This window comes from Zingiber officinale, chromosome 5A, assembly GCF_018446385.1.
Source record: "Zingiber officinale cultivar Zhangliang chromosome 5A, Zo_v1.1, whole genome shotgun sequence".
Lineage (NCBI taxonomy): Eukaryota > Viridiplantae > Streptophyta > Magnoliopsida > Zingiberales > Zingiberaceae > Zingiber > Zingiber officinale.
Genome location: NC_055994.1, coordinates 115269743 through 115292359, shown reverse-complemented (window position 1 = coordinate 115292359; position 22617 = coordinate 115269743). Strand labels below are relative to the sequence as shown.

General features: G+C 35.3%; 1 protein-coding gene across 3 annotated transcripts in view; it reads left to right on the top strand.

Moving 5' to 3' along the window:
* Positions 1–22617, top strand: part of LOC121981434 (mitochondrial intermediate peptidase, mitochondrial-like) — a 34995-nt gene that overhangs the window by 1518 nt on the left and 10860 nt on the right. For 2 of the 3 annotated variants that reach the window (XR_006111813.1, XM_042533949.1), the window contains exons 5-12: positions 7594–7732; positions 7818–7872; positions 9983–10199; positions 15426–15521; positions 16374–16493; positions 16571–16696; positions 17749–17904; positions 21809–21925. Coding sequence is in view for 1 of the 3 variants with exons in the window: in XM_042533949.1 (XP_042389883.1) it covers positions 7594–7732; positions 7818–7872; positions 9983–10199; positions 15426–15521; positions 16374–16493; positions 16571–16696; positions 17749–17904; positions 21809–21925 (1026 nt within the window). In the remaining 2 variants the exon portion in view is untranslated. The remainder of the gene's footprint in view (positions 1–7593; positions 7733–7817; positions 7873–9982; positions 10200–15425; positions 15522–16373; positions 16494–16570; positions 16697–17748; positions 17905–21808; positions 21926–22617) is intronic. The other variant, XR_006111814.1, reaches the window with a different exon arrangement.

Sequence of the window (22617 nt, the reverse complement as noted above, 5' to 3'; positions counted from 1 at the left end):
GTGGATTGAACTTGAAGACGAAAAGGAATCCAAGGTGGAGAAAAATTCCTAAGGAAAAGGAAATGAAAAAGGAAAAGAAGAAAAATAACAAGGAAAGGGAAAAAAATGGCAGATTTCGATGAGTTCGCGGTTACCTTGTGGAACCTCGCGGTTGTGAGCAAGGTAGCCTGCGGTGCAAGCGAGACCACCCATGGCAGCGAGCTGCCTCTCTCGTGGCCATGAACTACCTCTCTCGCAACCACGAGCTGCCTTGTGGTGCGGTGGGAGATTTGAGTGAGACACGAGCTTGACAAGGAAGGGAAGGAAAGTTCATTTTGCGGAATTATGGGTGGATGAAAAATTGCTCAAATCCATGGAAGTTTTTTTAATTTGTCTGCGGATCCAAGAACATGGTTAACCCATCTGCTAAAGTAATAATAGAAGTATAGGTACGTGATTGAAAAGTTTAAAACAAATTTGAATTATGTGTCATATGATCTGTAGCATCAGAATCTGTAACCCATTTGGGGATGAGGAAAAAGATTTTAACGATTTTTGGTATTGAGAGAATTTAGCATATTCATCAATAGAGATCATGACAAACTTCTTCTCAACCATATCACCAAATAGCAACAAGAACAAAAGAAATCATAACTAAATCCTAAATACCAAAGAAACTCGAAACCTATTGTGTAAAAAAAAAAGTCTCTCACCTAAATAGATGTTGACTCAACAAGGTATGTGAAGATATTGTATGGAGCAGCGTGAACGGAATAGTGACAATCAAAAAGATTTCTAGTAATAAACATACTTTCACATGTCGCCGCATGAGACTAGATCAGAAAACTCGTAACGATGTGTGTGGCTCACACATGGAGATTTCGATGACTGGAATATAAGCAATGACAAATTAGTGTTTCCTCCTAGGCCAACGATGGCTAATGGAAGAGAAGAATTGTCAACATTGATCAATAATGAAAGATAAGAGGAGCCTGGGGTTTAGAATGATAGCTAGGGTTTGGAATGATGGCTAGGATTTGCTCTAATAATATGCTAAGAAATTATAAAGGAATTTAAAATATATATTAATTTTATTCATCAATTTCATATATATATATATATATATAGAGAGAGAGAGAGAGAGAGAGAGAGACTTAATTAAATCCCTACAATCAAGAAATTATATCCCTACAATCAAAGTTAACTATATCCCTATATTTCCTATTTTTATTTATATAATCTATAAATTACCCAAATAAGATACATTAAAGAGGAATGCAATGTGGTAAAGGATCAACAAATAAAGGAGCGATTGAAGAGGTATTTTCATCAATATTTTAATAAAGATTTAGTTGGCCAACTTAGTTTAAGAAATTTAAGTGGGGTAGAAGAGTATACAATTTTAAATTTTTATGGGAGATATCAAATTTTTAAGCTGAAACAGGTGTTAAATGAGATTAAAAAATAAAAAAATGATGGGACCAGATGATATTCCAAATTTCCAATAAAGGTATATATTGAATTGCTTATGAAGTTATTCAAAAATGAAGAAAATGAAGGGTAATTACTTTAGTCATTTGTATAAAAATAAAGGAGATTTACAAAATAAGCATTAAGCTAATGAGTCATATCATCAAAATTTGGAAAATAGTGATAGAAAAAAAATAAAGAGAACAAGGTATCGAAAATCAATTTGGATTCTTACCTAAAAGGTCGATGATAGATGTTATACATCTCCTGGAACAAGTGATTGAAAAGAATTAAAAAAAGAAGCAAGAATTACACATTATATTTATTGACCTAGAAAAAATTTATGATAGACTCTCGAGAGAAATTATTTAGACAATTCTAGAAAAGAAATGTTTAGTGTAGCATATATTGAAACAATTAAGAATATGTCTGATATAATAACAAGAGTAAATGCTACAAGTAGATTAACTAAAATTGTTTATATAAAAATAGGGCAATCAACTCTAAGTGCATATCTTTTTGTACTATTTATGAATGAACTCACTCGACACATTTAAGATACATTATCATGATGCATCTTATTTGTAAGTGATATTGTTTTAATCGATGAGACATGTAAATAAGTCAATGCTAAGGTTGAATCTAGATGGGAGACATTGAAAGTTAAAGATTTTAGGCTTGAGTTAATATAAAATATACTCTAAAACTTAAATGGAAGTTTCACAAAATGATAGTCACACTTGCTATGTTATATGGCGTTGGACATTAGCCTATAAAGCGAGCGTAAGTGTAGAAGATGAGAGTCGAGATAAAGATATTAAGGTGAATGTGCTAACATGTGGATGAACAAATAAGACATGAGAATACTAGAGAAAATATCAAAGTTGCACGTACTGAAGGAAAAATTCGAGAGGCACGTTTAAGATGATATGAATTTATATTTAGCGACTAATAAATGTCCTAGTTAGGCTATATGAGATCATGATAAATATGCACATTAATTGAGGAAAAAAGAGACCAAAGAATACTTGGTTAGCAACGATAAAACATGATTAAATGTATTTAAATACAAATGAAAATATACTAGGGGATTGAGCCAGAAGGCATAAAAGGATCTATATAGCCGACCCCACTTAATGGGATAAAATTTGATTGTTGTTGTTGTCGTAACTATTTGCAAGCTTCAAATTCTCAGGTCGTGTCAAAGTTTTGATCTTTGTTAGAACGATATAGTTTAGGAGATGAATAAGAAAAAGGAAATAAAACAACACATACTCAAGTTCCAACTCTATGGCGTTTGGAATAATACAATTTTAACAATATCTTGTATGAGCACAAGTTAAAAGAAATAACAACATCATATTATCTCATGTCAAGACATGTATTCTAGCATGTCAAAAGGTATCAAGTCTTGGCATGACACAATACTTATTGACATGATTAACACAGCGGCAGGAGACATTACCTATATACTGTATCGAGTTTCAATAATTTATCGAAATAATCCATCATCTTCTATCAATGTAATTTGTAGTTACCAAAGGCGAGATACTAAGCCTTATCCCACTAGGTGGAGTTAGAGAGAAATGCAACAACAAGAAATAAAAGAGTGCTTGTGTGCTAGGATATACAATACAAACCTCGAATAGACATCTTTGTGCTTGGTAGTTGAGGGGGAGATAAGATTGTTGCCTACGGTTCAAAGTCAAAGGTCATCATGAAAATATAGGTTACGGTTGATGGGTAAGGATGAGATGAGTTTGTCTACTAAGGTATGTAGTCTTAGCCGAGGAGGTTGTTAGTGTTAGTAGTTAGGAATAGGGAGAGAATGTGTCTAATACGGAAGGCCAATGATGTTGTAAAGGATTGATGATATAAGATGAAGTGTGAATGATGAGAAGAGTTTGCCAAACAAGATTGATGTCGAGAGTGAGATGAGGGTAAATCTAGGGTGGGAATGACAATGCATTCTTAGGCGCTGATCAATGAGGGAGATCTTGATGCAAGTTATGTGGTATAAGATGGTGAAATGGAGATTTATTAATTGTTTTTAAATTCAGTATTACCATACCAATACCTAGTTTTATGGTCTTGCTTTTTATTTTTTATATTCTTATTTCAGCTAGATTCTTTTATGTATCCATTTGTGTGGCATTGACATTGATATGTAGATAAGGTGTTAGATTTGCATATGGTTCTATTTCATTTTTGCATTGAGGAAAATTGAGGACAACAAATGATGGAAGGCTAGGTGTGGTTACCCATCTATTGGCTACCTCTCAAGATAGTTGGATTTTCAATCTATCATTTGTAATAGTTTATTTAATAATTTCAGTTAACCATGTTTAAGGTTGCACTGGAACTGTTGGATTATCAAGGTTCATAATTTTTTCCATAGTAATTACCTTTATGCCCACTTTACTTGGAGGTGAGGACGAGAGAAAGGATACATTGCATATCCTTTCCTCTAGTTACCTATTGTAAAATAATGGACAGAACTTTTCACAAGGGTGACCTTGCAATCTTTATAAAATTTCCAATTCCTCTTCTTAACCATAAGAAACTTAATTTGTGACTCATTATAATTAAGTATTCTCCTAATTATTCTATTTATTATCTTCATTGCTTTGATGGTGAGCATTTCTACATTTTATATTCCAAATATGATGTAATCAATATTACTTTGGTTCTGTTATTATCCAATTTAGGGTGTGAGAACTCTTGTATATTTAATACTACATCCAAATTCTTATGGAGATATAATGGTCCTTGTTAAGACATTGCAATCGAAAGCTGCTATGTGTTCATTTCAAAGAACAATCTAACATTAGTGTAATAGTTTGATGGATTGATACATAACGTTTGCCTATGTTTTAACGTTGGCTGACAACCTAATGCAATCCTCTTTTATTTGGGCTTGGAACCCGCCATGGTAGAGTTTATTCACCATGGGCAGAGTCGAAGCTTGCAAACAATTACTTCTTAATATAAGATAATTAGTGGAATAACCACAACACCCAACACATTTATTTAAGTGGGGTCGCCTATAATTAATGGAAGTTTAAAAGAAAATAACAACTTTTTTTTCTCTCTACTGTTAGTATAATAGGCAAGTGAGAAAAGTAGATGTACAAAAAGAAAACTTTACAAGAGCTAGGCATAGTTGATTTTGAGCTCTTTGAGGTGTTGAAAACTCTTTTATGATATAGAGAATGAGAAAATTTAAATGTAATTTTTGTTATATTTGAAGGTCTTATTGTACCCAATTTAATACATAAGCTAGTCTTAGCCTTAGATTTGTAAATAAGGAAACTCAAATGAGTTTTTTTGCTTGACTTCAGATCAACTCAAATAATCTTAAATCATTCCATTCTTTTGAAATGCAGATATAGAAACCTTATTAGTCAACAATTATTTGCTAGGTTTTAAATGCCAACTCAATTGACTGAGGAGCTCTCTAGTTGATTGCCCAAACTTTTAGTTGGCTCAAATCTTTTCCAATTGATTCCAATGACTATGATAGTAAGCTTATCCTCCAATGTATAATTTTCCACTAATTGAAGATCTCTATAGTTCCCTATTTTAAATTAGTTGATTGCTTATTCCACTCACTATCTTCTACAACTTAATCTTTCAATCGATTAGAGTAAAAAAAAGAACATTGTATATCTGATCAGCATTTTCATTGTTGACTCCTCGACTCGTGAGTTCACTCAATACTTTAATTGACTGTGAACGACTTTTAGTGTATTAAATATACTCGATGATCTTGGCTTAACTTGAGGCATTGTTGAAACATAAACAATGATGCAAAACCTACTTTCTTTGGTCATTTCAAGTCTTCAATGTTGTCGTTGCTTCAAGGATTCTTCTCATGATCCTTTTGGTCCCTTAGATGTATTGAGCCCTTCATGCTTGCTCTACGTTGACCTTTGCCTTGCCTTCGGGTTCATCTCATTATGGGCCTCCAAGTTATCAAACTACTAACCAACTTAACCACGTGAGCCCAACTTGACTCAATTTAGTCATAGTCTTTCCCTCTCCATGAGAAACCTGCTAGCGCCTGGTTGACCTCTACCTTTTGGTTCAACAATCTTTCAATCTCCATGTGCAATCTATTAAGCCCATGCACACTTGACCTATAGATCAAGTGCAGTAGCAAGGCGCCTTCTCAGTTCCAGGCATCTAAGGACCGAGTCCTAGCTTCGGCAAATTAATGGATGGATTTCTCTTAATTGACGATTAACCTAAGAATGTTGGGATGATGAGTTGTCCGTTGCGAGCGCTTTTCGATTTATCCTGGTGCTGGTGGGCAACTTCCGTGGGGCCGGACTGGTCACCAGGATTAGTCGGCGTAAGTTGGATAATGCCAACTATAAAAAAGACACAAGAAGACCTATTTAAAATCTTCGTGAACCACATCAAAACAACTAATCAAAGCTAATCACTTGGGACATGATTGCACTAATAGGTTTGAATATTTTAGAGAACCGAGAGAGAAGATGCATGCACCATGAGAACTTAATTAGAATTATGTTGCCCCCAGGGCGTAGCGCAAATGGTGGACACATGACATCTCTAGCATAATGGTCAGGGGTCAATTCTCAGGAACTGATGACCTGGGTTTTACCCTACCATGCGCCTAACGCCTGTGTACCTGCATTATCTCTCTCAATATCCATGGGGCCGGCACTAGGGAGCCGTTAATGTAGCGGATCTATATATTTTTTTGAATTAGAATTAGGTTAATTGAACAATCAATCATTAGAATTCAAGAAACCCTGCAATGACAATAAGAATGTGGAATCACTACTCGTAACTTGGGAGCTTGGCCCACACCTTGTTGGTTCCTTGATAGATGTTCTCAACCGTGAAGTGTTTTCTCCAATCTCTATGGAGGATGTGCTCAATTGAGGATGTGTTCATTTTTTTGGCATTGGCTGCTGACGTCCTTTGGTCAAAGACTGTTGAGGAAGAATATGCCTTGAACATGTTTGGATGCTTGAAGAGATGATGAAGCACCGTGTTAAAGAGAAAGCAATAGCAGCCATTTTTTTAGCCCTAAAATTCTGTTTGAGTGATTCTTTTTTTTTTTTTTTAAATTGTTGATAGGGGTTTAAGTCCAAGTGTTTATTCTGTTCATAAATCATCATTCAAGTGCTTCATGTTGAATTGGTTCAGTTTGTGTTAAATCAAACCGATTCTTCACCCACTCTGATTAATCCATATTGTTCAAACTGTTTGAAGTTCATAACCATTGGAATCGTGGGATTCAAATATTGAATCATTTGAGCTAAACCTTGCAAGCTCATCTCATTCTCAACTATTATCTAAATTGACCATCTCACCCTTATCCATAGTTACTTACCCTAGTCAACAGTTTCATCTCATCTTCATGATCACTCCATATACTGCAACCTTGGCCAAGAAACATCAACCCTTGACACCAATTATGAATGCCAAACCTTAATAGTTTCACACCATCTCTCAACACTGCACCATATGATTGTTTGCATGACCACCCAATTAAAGTCATAGGATCACATGACCACCTAATCATTCTCTATCAAGCTACATGATGCTCTTATTATGTTCTTCACATCCTTCCATTATATTTTCTGTTAAACTTCTGTAAATTTCTTGGTTATATTCATAGGTATGACTTCTTTAATTTGTTCTAGTTTTCCTAAATTCTTATTTTTTTTCTGAATGACAATTTAATGCTTGGATTTTATTTCCATTTTTCTTCCTTCTACAACAACGACCAATTGTGAGTTCCAACAACTCCACTTCTCAACAGAACCATATTTTCATATGTACTTATATTAGTCAAATAATTTTACTTACATCTTTCCCCAGCATTCACAAATTAAGTCTTTATCTATTTCTTGAGCCTTTTGTTTTAACCATTTTATTTCTTGTGAGAACATTATGTTTTTTTTTTCTTTTAATTCTCATATTTACCAAATCTAATCATTCCTAAGAGTTTTCTTACATTTGAAGTTCCTAAACAATGTTCAATCTATCTAACATACTAACTTCAACTATAATCATTATGCCATCATATTAAATCTGTCATTGCAAGAATCTTTTTACAAGTTTTGCCTTTTCGTACTCCAGTAATGTGCCTGCTATTGCTTGTAGTTCCTAAATACAAATAATAGTTTGTACACTGCAATAGTGAAAGTTGAGCATGGAGGTGCTCTACATACGGAAGAAGCTCAAAGGGCAGCACATGCCTTGCGTGTTGACTTTGAAAATGGTGGCATCCATCTTTCTGACGGTAATTAATCTTCGACTGATTACTTTTTCTTGCTATCTATTTGTCTATTTTGCTTGCTTATGATTTTATGTTTCATTTATTGTAGAGAAACTGCGACGAATCAATAAATTGAAAATAGAGATAGCTAAGTTGGGTAAAGAGTATGCATCATCCACTTGCTTTCTCCTATTAATATTATTCTGTCAGAGATTTCTAAATTCTATAGTTGTTTCTGGAGCTTGATTTATGTATCTTATGCACAAATCTCTGTCTCACATAAGATAAAAAGTAGATGTTTGAACTTTGAAGCAGGTAAGTTAGTCATAGATGAGGAGACCCACAGCAAACTTCAAGAATGTGTATCCTACATAGATTCTTGGATGAACACACTTGAAGTTCAAGAATATGCTGCTATAGTGAAACTGAGCCAAACTTGCCTGCTTATCATCTGGATTCCTGGCACATAAGTGATGCCATCATTTATATATGTGTATGTGCATGAAGCCATGTGCTGGCAAATAGTACAACATGAGCAGATGCCCTAAAAATGCCCTTAAGTTTTATAAAAAGTGAAGATAAGGCCTTTTTATAGAATGAGCTGTCCAATACTCGGTTCCCATTCAGCTCTCAAACCATTTTTTGGCGGTTGAACATGGTTCTAAAGGTAAAATTTGAACTGTGCTTTGTATGGCATCTTAATAGGCATATTTAAGAGAGAAGGCCTTACTAGGGCCTTTAAAGCAATAAGGACCTTTTTAGGGTAATCACCCCTGAAACATCAAATCATAAATGCCAATTATGTTGGTTTGCCTCAACTATTTTGTTGATTTGACACAGATCCTTAGTTCATTGGATTTGATATTTCTGACTTTTAATTATTCTGATATACTCCTTTTATAAGAATTAACATTGGCCATTAATCATTAACATTATACAGGTGAAAGGGGAATCATGAGGAATGGAGTGTATATCCTTTTAAATCTAAGATATAACTTAGTAGCTATGCATTTTGAGTTGGGCATTTTCTTCTCTATGAGTCAAATGAGTTCTAAATCATCCATCCTCTTCTCCTCTGTATCTAGTATCTCCATGCCTAGCACCTTCCTGCAGATAGTGCCAATCTAGCATGGATAAAATTATAACAGATTTAGGAGTTTCTTGGCCTCTTGTGCTAGCTTGAACCTTGGTTGGAGAGAGAGAGAGGGGAGGGGGCTGATTTAGGAAGAATTTGGGTGCGGTATAGGTGTGGGTTATACCTAAGAGTTGGGATAAACTGCAAGGAGCTTGGTCAAAGTGGGTTGTATTGGCCGAGGGGCAAACGACAAAGTCAAAGTGAACCAGAATGGCATTGATTTAGGTATCCTAAGAATTGCGATGAGGTGGGGATAAATTATATGGGGTTGGTTACACAGGGCGGAGAGAACTTAGAAATTAGAAGGCTGCAAGTATAGACTGAAATGGCGATGTTGATTGGCTGTTGCCATGAAATTGACCAGAGCAGTGCTATTGTATCTTAGTCTAAAGAAGGGCTCTTGCCTCCTTTTATAGGCCTTAGAGTGAGTAGAGTGAGGGCCCACCTATTTGCAATGTTCTATGCAACGTCTCCCTGTTAGCTTTAGTTTTCACATGTTAATTAATTTGATCTGATACATGAGAATTCCCATTGGTTAATTCGAAGGGCTTCACACGAATCAAACTCTGTTCACATTGTTGATCTCAAAGTACATGTATCAATCATATGGTGATTCCTAGAACTAGTGGGTAAAATTGCCCACACCATTTTCCATTATCTTAGGTTCCAAAGGCCTATATGCACAATGGTTTTTTGAAATTTATTCATTTGCTAGAACAATGGTTTTCCATTATCTTCCTTTGATCTCTGCACTAATAGAACAATGACTACTAAACAAAAGGCTAACATTTTACTGGTCTTGAACCAATTGATTGTGGTTTCTCTATGAAAAGTGGTTATAACTCTAATACCATGTGGAGGCAGTATATAAAATTTAAGGAAAAGTATGAGGACTAATTCTACTTGGTGTTCTATTAGTTTTTGCTTGTGACTAGGTTCTTCTGATTAGTTACCTTGGAACTCAAGTTTCTGCATCTCATTATTTACAGGATCATCACTTTCAATATAGTTTCATGCTAATGGTGAATAAGTTGTGCTCTTCATTTTTGTGCACTTGGAAAAAAATTGTCTACTTTTTTAGTTTCATATTTTGTTCGAACTTGTTGCCAGATAATATCTTGTATATATGTTCTTTTCAGGTTCAATGAAAACATTATACTTGATCCAGGTTCTGTTGACATATTTCCAGCTTCACGCATACCTAAAAATATTCAACATCTTTGTAGAACCATATATAGGCCAGTTCCTTCAGATGGATCTTCTAAATCATGGATTACAAGAAAAGAGAAGGGCTATCGAATCACTACAGACTCCAGTACTTTATCCTCAATTTTGAAATGGGTGTCAGATGCTGGGGTATCTTCCCATTTGGACTTGAATCAATAAATTAGTGTTTTTTGCATTCTATCTATACTCAAAAAATGTGAAGTCCTAGCTTCTCTATGCTTGTTTACTAGTTTCTCTATGCTTTACTCTAGAATTTCTTATATATATTGTGTCAAGTGATATTGAACATAATATACTAGTTGTTTCTCTTTTATATTATTGATAAAAGAGCAGCTCGGTGCATGAAGTTCCCCGTCAATGCGGGGTCATGAGGAAGCGTCTATTGTACGCTTTGGGACGCCGGATGTATCTATTGATCAGTTTGGAAAGAACTGCGAAGAAAGGCTGTCACGCCCCTGAGGAGTCCCCGTCCGAAGAAATTTCGGCAGCATCTCTCCTGTACGGCGGACAATCTGAAACTTTACTACATCACCATATACCTCAGCCACATGCGGCTGGAATAATAACAATAATAAACAAACAATAACACAGTCATCCACGTAGTTTATATCAATTTCAGCCTCTGGTTGACACAACCACGCAGTTTAATAGTAAACAAACTGAATAGTGATAATATGACTCAAAAACAACCCTACTCAACTACACTCATAAAGCACAAAACCGATGTCCTACTCCACTATACTCATAAAGCTCAAATCCGACAATCGAATCAACTTACCTCTTTTGCCGTCTAGGAAGGCATATAGTAAAACAAATCTAATTAAAAACCCATCGACAAGTATAATCCATGCAAGCTCCAAGTATCAAAACAAAACAAGTCTAAACATAGTCTAGTACATAAAGCCAAAAGATAATAAACATCCTCGTGGGCTGCAGGGGACTAGCAACTAGAACTCTCTCATGACAGCATCAACCTGAAAATAGTAAATATCCATGGGGTGAGTCAACTCCTCAGCGGGTAACAACTGATATACATAGTAAGGAAATAATATCTAGCACTAATCATGCGTACAGTCTCCTGACGTAATAAAGGTAAATGCAAACTGAAATAAACAGGAGAATACTGTACTAACCAGGACCTGGTACAAAGATAAACAGTCCGAGAGGTATAGAAATCCTGTATGCATGTCAAGCATGGGCATCCAACCAATATGCAGCAAATAAATGCAGCAAACACAATCACAAGAAATAAATGCATCAATGCGTATGATGCCAATGATGCGTCCTGGTCACCCCTGACGCCAGTCAACCATCTCACACACAATGGTGAGACCGAGTGGGTAGGGTTGTGACAACCTTGCACTCTGTCGTCACTGCTCCTGATGAGTGACCGAGTGGACGGGATGCTGTCGGAGTACACCTATCCTCCTATCCCAAATCATAATGGGAGAGCGCAATACTCTCATCTCCCGGTACACGATGACGGGGAGGAATCTCTGCCGGCTACCACGCTGCGTCACACTACCCATGAGCGGACCAACGAAGCCAAACAAAGTCCCTGCTGCAACACACTCTGCCTGAATCGACCACTAACCCATAAGTGGTGGTGTGTGCAGATCCATGTAACTTGCGATGTGCTCAACAATAATGGAGCGGGACATCGCACAGCATGCAATCATGCGAATGGTGCATGACACTAACCATGGAAATATCTTGAGCTAATCCATATATATATAGAAGGTGCACCTTAGGTCAATGAATCAAATCAAAGGTACACAGATAAGACAAGGTATAAAACCTAGGTCCTGAACATGGTGCAGCATGGTATATCACTACCCCCTATAAGCATGTATGAGCAGGTAAGAAATAACATGAGATGCAAAACAAGTATCAACCAAGCATGTAACAAGTATCGGGTAGTGACTAACCGAAACAGATAAGAAACATAATTATTGCAATTTGTTAAATTCACTACTATGCATATCAAACGACATAAAGTCAGAAGTACCCGCCTCCAAATAACAAGATCCAAATCGATCCAAATCCGACGTCGAGATGCTCGTCTCGCGTCAAAGTCCTGTGATATAATATTTAGTTTAGTTAATCCTATCATGCATCCATTAACTAAACTAAATCCTAATCCATTGATCAATTAGGGTTAACTTCATTAAACTTAACCCTTCCCTTATTCAATTGATCAGATCTATATATAACCAACCTACTCAAATAAACTCGAATATATATTTTATTCTTAACCTTTCCTAGTTCAAATCCTGAGCATGCTGCTACAAATAAATCTTCCATTCCTTACCTCACTTCACAGCCGCTGCGGAAACCAGGAGCTGCTGGAAGGAACTTCTGCCGGAAATTCCCACAGAACAAAACCTTGCCTCCCTGGAATCAACCGGATCCAGAAGACAAGATTAGAATCCAACACAATAACCTATCACCAACACAAGTTTAATTTGAACTCCTTACCACAGATGAGTGTTAACAGTGCAAGGACCAACTATGGCACAGATCCGTTGTCGCGTGGAAGCAAGGGAGAAGGCACCGACTCAATCTGGTGGCGCCGGACCAAACTAGGGTTTGTAGGTGGCACGACAGAACTTGGTGATCGGCACCCTCCCTATCCCCGGCGATCTAAGCACGGGTCGCTGTGAGGAGGGCTCGGCTCTGATGAGAGGAGATCGGGGAATTAGGGCACGGTGTGGAGGTGGCCGGCGCTATCCTGTGCGGCGACGACGCTCTGCAAAGGAAGAGGGCGTCGGCGGTGTGGCTTAGATCTACGGCACAACGGTCGGCGCTCGGGAGAAGTGAGGAAGAGAGGAAAGGGGATCGACAACCCTCGGCCGCGGCTTTAATCGCGAGGAAAACCGTCGCATGTGACAGTTAGGGCACGCAAGGGGACGGCGACTCGGCGCGAGGAGGAGGCGTCGGCGCGAGGAGAAGGGTTGGGTGAGGGGCTCGGGCACGCGGGTGAGAATGAGAGAAAAAGAAAAAGAAAAGGAAAAGGAAAAAGGAAATAAAACTTTTCCTCATTAAAACAGGGTAGCCTAAACAGGCTTTCCCGGGACCCAAATTTTATCCCCGTTAATTCGTCCATACGAGCTCCGAAAAATTCCCGAAAAATTTCCAAAAATTCCGAAAAATTCCATTATTAATATTCGCCTATTTTCGGTATTTTACAAAGGCTGAGGACTTCGGATGACGCTGATGAACAGGCAGGACCAGCACGGGTGGACGGCGCTGATGGACGCCGGAGAAGATGCTGATGATGTCGGAGAGTAGGTTGGAATGCAGGGTGCGTTGTGCCAACCCAAGCTAGATTTGACGACACCTGTGAGAGCTTGTCGCAGCGAGGGAGGCGCGACAAGGGAGGGAGAAGATATTGCAGAGGCCGCGGAGTCGCGGGCGATGGCAACAACGACGTGGTCCTGGGTGGAGAAGATTATGCGTTGACACGGAAGGGGGCTGTGGGGCGCGATCTCGGAGGTGGTGGAGAGCGCGGCGAGGCAGATCTCGTCGAGCGAGCAAACTAGAGCACGAAGGCAGCGCTGAGGCAGATCTCGCCGAGCGAGCGGCGGAGGCGACGTGTGAAGAAGGGCGGATTTCCTGGATCTCCTTGGAGGCGACGGGAGGAGAGGACACAACGCCGGTAGCTTGTGTTGTGGCAGTGTTTCGTGCGATGGAACAGCGCCGCAGACGCACAGGAGAAAGGGAACGGGGAACGAGGATGACGGCAGAAAAATTAGGGTTTTCTTAGGAAATTAGGGTTTGCTTTAACTTGACTCTGATACCATGTTAAAAGGAAAACAAAATCTCGTGTCTTGGATACCATGAGTTAGTATTTTTATAGGAAAAAAGATATACAACATAATTACAAAAATACCCCTATATGTTTACATATTCTAACAAATTTAAATATAATATTTTACATCTAAAATTATAAAATTTTAAATCAATTTATTTTTTGGTTCACATAAAATGTTTTTGAGTTTCATATATTTTACTGAAAACATCTTAAACCTCAAATTTAACTTTGTCAAGTTCATATCAAGTTTCATATATTTAATTTCTAAAATTTTAAACATAATATTTTACATCCTAAGATTAGAAACTTTTGAATCTTTTTATTTTTTGTCCACCTGAGAATTATGGTTATGTTGAAGAAACAATATTATTCACTGCATCCAAAAGAGATTTTTATTTAGATTTTATCAAATAAATTATTAACAAGGTGATATTTGATGGTCTATTATTAAATGCTCAAATAAATTTTAAACAATTACATAGACTAATAAAAATATCAATTAATTTCAAACAAAACTACATCATCAAGACTGAAAACTTCTTGGGCTTAGGCTTTCAAATCTGAAATTGCTCTAATTTTGTAGAATTTAAAAATAAAACACGCAAGGATTAGAGAAAATTTCTTTTTCTGTTTCATGGTTTTCTGTAAAAAATTGAATAAACTATGCATAAATTATCATAAAACAAAAGAAATATAACTAAAGCTAAAAATTAAACTAAAGGTTACAAACTTTTTTAATTCTAAAAATCGAGAGTATTAAATCAGTCAACAAATAAATAAAAGAATGAATATATATTAACAATATAATATCAAAATTATATTGTTATGACATGATATGAAGATTGTAAACCTTGATTCCAAATGACAGTTTTTTCACTTCTTCCACTTATCGTTTTGTGAGATAATAATTTTAGCTAATTTTGCCCAATTCTGATTTTGCTTTTGGTTGTTGTACTCCATATTTGATTCCAAATGACAATTTTTTTCACATCTTTTATCTTTTTGTGAGATAATGTTTTAGCTGTTTTTGGCCAATTTTAATTTTGTCAACTTGAACTAGTTGGTATGGTTGTTATTTAGTGAAACAATTGTCTGATTCCAATCTGTTGTGACTTTTTAACATGTGATTGCCAATTGATGAAAATTTTCAGTGATACTCAAGAGTCTCCATTTGGCTTAGCTTGTGAATTTATGTTGATTTTGCATGTCGGTACATAAGTAACTAAACTTCATCTAAATTGTTTACAAATTAGCAAAAGCAACATGAGGCCCTCTAATGACTATATTTTTTTCTTGTTCAGCTCTAGGTAATCTGGGGCTACTTTAAATAATGTTTTACTGTGAAGATCCTTGTTCATATCTTTGCTTTGTCCCCTTCGTTGAGTTTCTCATGCATGGTTTCGTTAGATGATGATTCTCTTTCCAACATTAATTTTTAACTGAGTTTCTTCAAATAATCTCTACATTCTTATAATAAGAGCTACTGAATAATGAATGCCCATCTAAGCCAGTCAAATAACTCATTTTCTCAAACTATTCAGGTAAGAAAACAATCATACATGAAGGGAAATTCCATGCCACATGCAAATCTTGATGTTCTCAATAAACTTATAAATGCTCGTCATGAACTGGCACAGGTACTTCTATTTCGGTGTTCTAATTATTGCAATTCTTTGCTACTATAGCCAAATAATTTAACTAGATTTCATTTGTTAATCATTTAAACCTTAACACTTAGTAGTATTCTTTTGGCAATCAATATGGTAACAAATTCTTGTATACTATTTTGTTGTTACTTTCGTTGATATCATTATGAAAAATTGTTTAATTTTCATCTTTATTGGTTGAAAGGTCACAATTGCAGCAAATCCATTGTTTTTCACTAGAGAAAATATGTATTTCAATTCAAAGAACGAGACTATAACTCTTGCCTTCAGTTTCCAGAAAAAGCTAAAACTCTTGCAAATCATAATGACCTTAATCCAAATTCAAACCTGCCAATGATTGGCAAAGAAACACTGAGAATTCATTATTTGCTCACACTTCTCTGCCATAACTCTCAAGGACATTTAACAATGCTAAACAATACACTCGAATACAAACATTTTCACCAAAATATCCTTCAATTTTCTAAGGAACAATTCTTTAGCATACAAACACCTACCAATATCTACCTATTTATTCTTCTGGCTTTCCATGGCACAGCATTTCACTCAGAAATGAATCATCACCAGATTATTGATTTCCTCTAAAGGTCAAAATTCTCCAGAATACTTTTGTAATAATCTATCCCAAAGAAATGTTTGTTATAAATTATGATTTTCTTGTTCATGTAAACTTTGTTACTGGGTTGTTAGATGATTTCCATGTTTCCTTATTTTGGGAAAATTTCCCAATCTATTATTCTACTTGTTAGCTCAGTCTATCTTGTTCTATCTTTCCTTTGGTGCTTGATCTTTGTTATTCTAACTTTCTAGTGGTTCATTTAGATAATGGAATATAAATCTTATGCTGACTTTGCAATTCGTCCTAACATGGCTGGGTCACCTGACGTTGCTATGTCATTTTTGCTTGATTTGAGCAAACATGTGAGATGCAAAGCTGATGAGGTATGTTGATGACATAAGGAGTTCATTTCCTTTTAAATGCTGGCGATTAACTTGTAGTTTTGATGTATCTCATTTAGGAGTTCAATGTAATACGAGAATGCAAGAGACAATACTTGAATGACAGAAATGCAGATTTGGAGCCATGGGATGAGGCATACTTTGTAGGAATGGTGAAATCTTCTGCATACAGCTTGGACTCGTCAGTATGTTAAATTACCTCAGATAATAGCTTTTGAGATTTCATTCTTTCTAAATCTTTTAGGCCATCTTCCTATGATGGAAGGAAACAACAGCAGAAGCTATACTGGGGAAATGTTTCCCAGGCAACCTTCCATGACAATGGAGGTAGATAACACGGGGAGAATTATCCCCCCTGCAGCTGCAGTGCAGGCTTCGTTTACCACTTAAATTAGCCAGAATGCCACAAGTTGTGTGGAAGCCTTCCCAATTCAATAATTTTTTTTTAAGTTTTTATAATCTTGTTTTCAAACTGTTTGTTGTCTTTAAACAAATAATTTTGAAATTAAAGTTTCTCTCCACCCTTCCTTCTTTCTAAGGACATTGTGAAAAGGGAAACACACCTTTTCTTTCTCCCAAGGAAATAATACTAGTAATATTTTCCTCCATCATCCTTCTTTCCACCTCAGGTCCTTGCCTCATAGTCATAGGAAAGTCTTCTTTCACCAGAAACTTTCATTATTATATTTTCATTTTTCTGACACTTAGGTATTTCCCAAAGAATGTTATAATGTTTCTGAAAGATATTTTATTTCCTGGAAACTTTTTCAATTATATCTTAGTAGTTTTAATTTTTCCAGAACTAATGGAAAATGAAAAGAAAAATAAAAAAGTAAAAAAAATGGTCTTCATCTTTTGGATTTCTCTACAATATAATTTATTTCTTACACAGGATGTTTGAACTTGCCTATATATATATAAATTACTATCAAACTCATTTTTCATGAATAAACTTCCATTTCTTTGGAAAAATAAATGGAAAAATGATAAAACTATTCATAATAGATATTACAATTTTTTGAAACTAGCTTCATGTGTAAGGATAATCCGTTGAAGGTGGCAACAGTTCATTCTGCTTTTACCTTTAAGGTAATTTTTATTTATTACCCTTGAGATAGAGTGCCATATTATATGTGATTTTATTTTATTTTTTTAACACTTAGAAGGATAAAATTTGGGATAATTATGCATTTTTCCATCTGCATTCTAGTGTTGATCTGTTTGGTCATTGGTGCAGGTCATTGCATCATATTTCTCATTGTCTCGGTGCCTTGAGGGATTGAAAATGTTAGTTGAATCGTTATTTGGGGCAACATTTTGCCAAGTTCCAATGATGCCAGGGGAATGCTGGCATCCAGATGTAGTGAAGCTATCTCTTCATCATCCTCAGGAGGTATGTATAGCTCCATCTATGCTTCTTTTGATACTCCAAAACTTTTAAGAGCAAGGATCTGTAATTGGTTGGGAAACTTTTCTATTTTCTAATTTCATTTATAAAATATAATTCAAAAATTGAAAGAGAAATAAAATAAATATCTAGAATTGATTTTTCTTGACACATTTGAAAGTGAATGATGAGATAATATTTATTTTTTTAAAAATAAATGCATGTTTTGAGAACTACTAATTGAAAGTAAAAAATTTCCACGAACCAAGTTTGAGATTTATGCTCTCATTTCTTTGGAGTAATAAACATCTTCTAATTCCATTCCCGAACTTGTTCTAATTCAGTCCTTCAAAAGATGGTTTGATGTCTCTTACTAGTACTAAGGTCACTCCAATCTCCTTTCTATATTTTACTAGTATACCAACTGGTGTACCTTTACCAGTGCCCTGTAGGAAGAACAGTTTTTTTCTTAGTGGTGAGCAAGGTTTAAAATCTCGTCCCATGCCGAGATTTCAATTCCATACCGGAACAATACGGTTTCGGTATTGTATCGTGCCATGTCAATACGATTTCGGTATTTTATTTATTTATATATAGTAATTATTAGATAAATATATTTATTGTGTATAATTTAAAAATAAGTTATATATTAATTTTAATCTAATTTATTAGAATTGTTTTTAATTTTTTTTTATTTTTTTAAAATTTTAAAATTAAATTTAAATAGTAAAATTAATTTTCAAAATATTAATTTATAAAATTTATTATTTTTTAAAAATTTTAAATATATTTACTGTGAACAAATATAAAATAATTAAAAAAATGTCAGATTATTAATCTGATTTATTAGAATTTTTTAAATATAATATTTTAAAATAAAATTTAAATAAATAAAATTAATTTTTAAATATTAATTAATAAAATTTATTAATTTTTTAAAAATTTTAAATATATTTACAGTAAAAAAATACAAAATAATTAAAAAAATCAGATTATTAATCTGATTTATTAGAATTTTTTTAAATTTTTTTTAGAATTTTTAAATAAAATTTAAATCAGTAAAATTATTTTTCAAAATATTAATTAATAAAATTTATTATTATTATTTTTAAAATTTTAAATATATTTATATTTTGTTGGGATAATTTAATTAGGTTTTATAAAAGCCTCTTCGAGATATCACATTTAAGTTGGGAAATGTTTGAATTAATTAAATCAAAATATTTAATTTTTAACACTGTCTTCATGGCAGCTTGTCCGGTGGCGCTTGAGCGTCGCAAGACACCTCTCGGGTGTCGTCGGAGGAGTCTCGTGCTTCCTTCGGAGCTGGACTCCTCCGGTGTAGCCTGCGAGGCGTGCGAGGCGTCTGGGACGACAAGTGCACGATTTCTTATGTCATGTGACGCTCCTGATGACGCATGATGAAATTGTCGTTCGTCGGGTGTCGGTTTCGGTGCGCGGGCAGAATGGTAAGTTTCACCCATTCCACCCAGCACGAAATAAAAATTTGAACACTGGTGGTGAGTACTACCCAGGCTGATGTGATTAGTGTCTAAATCTATAAATAGTCGTCTACTTTCTTTAAACTTTTGTGCTACGATCATGTTTGTGCTGTAGGTTCTATGATTTATGTTGATCTATCATGCTTAGTGACTTATAATTAATGAGATGTGTGGTTGGGTGTGGATCAACAAAGAGGGAAGGGGACAAGGGGATGCAGAAGAACAATGAAAATTCATTAAGAAAAAAGATTTTTCATTGTTTCTCTCCCTTGCCCTCCTCTCTTCACTCTTATGCAAGATCCAGAGTAAACATGCCAAAGAATTCTTGTTAAAAATTGTGTTTTGACATTGAAAAATTTGTAATTTCTAATGTCACTGATTTGAATCGCGTTGGACCCTTGATATTTCATTGGATCACAAGCCTGTGGAACCATTGTTCTAGGAGACACTCGAGTCATGGTGCAAAGTAGTATGAAGAGAACTCATAGAACTGAAATTGGAATTGAACCACATAGAGCACTCATAAACATATTGGTCCAGAATAGGCAATCTAGTGTTTAAATCTGCTGCATCCTTTTTCACCGATTATGCCCACTTCCCTGTGTACCATGTTGGCAATTTGAATGCATGGAATTGATAAATATGGATGAAGGTTTATCATCATCGAGAATGCAATTGATGATGTTCATGTGAAACAAATATTCCATGAATATTTGTTTCCATTTTGAACTCTATTTTTTCTCTCATTATTTTAATAGATTTTAAAAATATTGTAACAAGCACTTTCATATGGATTAAGGATGCTATCTCCATAATCTTTGTAGAGGCCTATGACAACGGGAAAATGAGGCAAAGGAGGTTGATAATGGAAATCAACAAAGATCTATTGTTTAGATTTACTAGCTGCAGGACTGGGAGCCAAAAGTGAAACTGTGGGAGTCATAATACCTATGGAATCCAGTTATACATTTTAACACACAATATAGCAATGTAGATTATGCCAGTTTTGTAAATGATGCATGCAACATGTAATTAATATCTAGAGGTCCACTTAACAATTGCATATTAAAACAAATATTTAAGTTAGCGGTTATAAGTTTCATATTGGTACATAAAAAATTTAATTGAATGTTCCTCTCTAGGAAAAAATTCAAGACACAGTACCGTGGTGCATGTTGTTTGCAGATAATATTATTTTGGTAAATGAGACACGTGAAGGAGTAAATGCTAAGCTAGAATCTTGGAGGGAAACACTAGAAGGGAAAGGTTTTAAGCTTAGTAGATTAAAGACAGAATATATGGAATTTAAGTTTAGCAATATTAGAAGTAATGAAACAATTGTTAAGATAGGAGAGGACGAGTTGCCCGGAACCGAGAGATTTAAATATTTAAGATTATTTTTACAAAATGATGGAGGGATTGAGAGAGATGTCTTACATAGAATACAAGCAGGATGAGTGCAATGGAGTGGAGCGTCGGGTGTTTTATGTGACCGTAAAGTACCTCTTAAATTTAAAGGTAAGTTCTATAAAACCGCAATTAGACCTGCTATGTTATATGGAGCTGAATGTTGGGCTATGACTCGAGCACATGAGCAGAAGATGAGAGTTGCAGAGATGAGGATGTTAAGGTGGATGTGTGGACATACGAAGATGGACAAAATAAGAAATGAGAGCATTAGAGAGAAAGTCGGAGTTGCATCTATTGAGGACAAACTCCGAGAGACACGTTTAAGATGGTACGGACATGCACTTAGACGACCAATAAATGTTCCAGTTAGGTGATGAGAAACTATGATAAACATGCATATCAAACGAGGAAGAGGAAGACCAAAAAAGACTTGGTTAGCAACAATAAAACAAGATAAAATTTATTTAAATATAGATGATGATATAATAGGAGATAGAGCTCAATGGCGTAAAAGGATTCATACAGCCAACCCCACCTAGTGGGAAAAGACTTGGTTGTTGTTGTTGTTCCTCTCTAGGAAAACAATCATCAAATTAGATCTATGCTCACCTGGCAGTTCAAAAGAACTGCCTAAATGGATAGCATTTTACATTTAGTCCCTTCTTTAAAGTTCCTAGGTGGCCACATATGTGATCGCATAAAGCACTTTTTAAAACCTTGTTTTTTCACATTGATTGGCATATACTAATTTTTTTCTCTACTATTTTATGGTTTGCATGTAATATGCCTATGTCTTCTTCCTAATGGCACAAATGATATTGCATGCCAACTTGCATGCTATAGAAGTTGAACACCTATAGTTTTCTCCAAGTTTGAAAAGAAATTGAGCATTGTCTCTTCAAAGTTCTATTTACTTGCAAAATAAATGTTTTGATTTCTTCACCAATTATATGTACGTTTCCATATAAAATATTTCAAATCCTGTTTTTTTGTCTCAGGGTGGTTTAGGTTTCATGTATCTGGATCTTTATTCCAGGAAGGGCAAATATTCTGGCTGTGCACACTTTGCTATAAGAGGAGGGCGCCTGATATCCAAGTCAGAATACCAGCTTCCTGTATGGATGGATATTTCTTTTTTCGTTTTCTATAAATTTCAACTACTTGGATATTCTATTGTTCTCTTCAACTTAACCAACAGAAGAAGGAAGATTTGATCTCTTGGATTAGCAAAATGTGATCTTGCTGATTTGTCATTTTGTACCACTTGTTCTGAAAAAGTAATCAATTAAATATAATTTTTATAGCTCTACCAAGCTTATTGTTATGTACTGTGGCCTTCTCCACAAACAATAGTCCACGTCCAATCTTTGCTTGGACTGCTAATTGTGCACTGACCATATCAACTAGTATGGTTTAGTATTCAGATATCTAGGGATCAACCTTCAAATAATTATGCTTGGCTTGGATCAGAACATAGCATAGGCAGTAATTTAGATATTTACATCCGTTTCTGATCCACCAAACTTGGACATTTGCTCAGAATTGAATATAATTAATAGTTAAACATAAATATTTAGACTGGCATATAACTAGTTGAAATCAAGGTTTAAAATTTCGACCCGTGCCGAGGTTTCGGTTTCAGACCGGAATGATACGGTTTCGGTATCGTATCGTGCCGTGCCGATATAGTTTCGGTATTTTTTTTTATTTATATATAATAGTTATAAGATAAATATAATTATGGTCTATATCAAGGTTTAAAATTTCGACCCGTGCCGAGGTTTCGGTCTCAGACCGGAACGATACG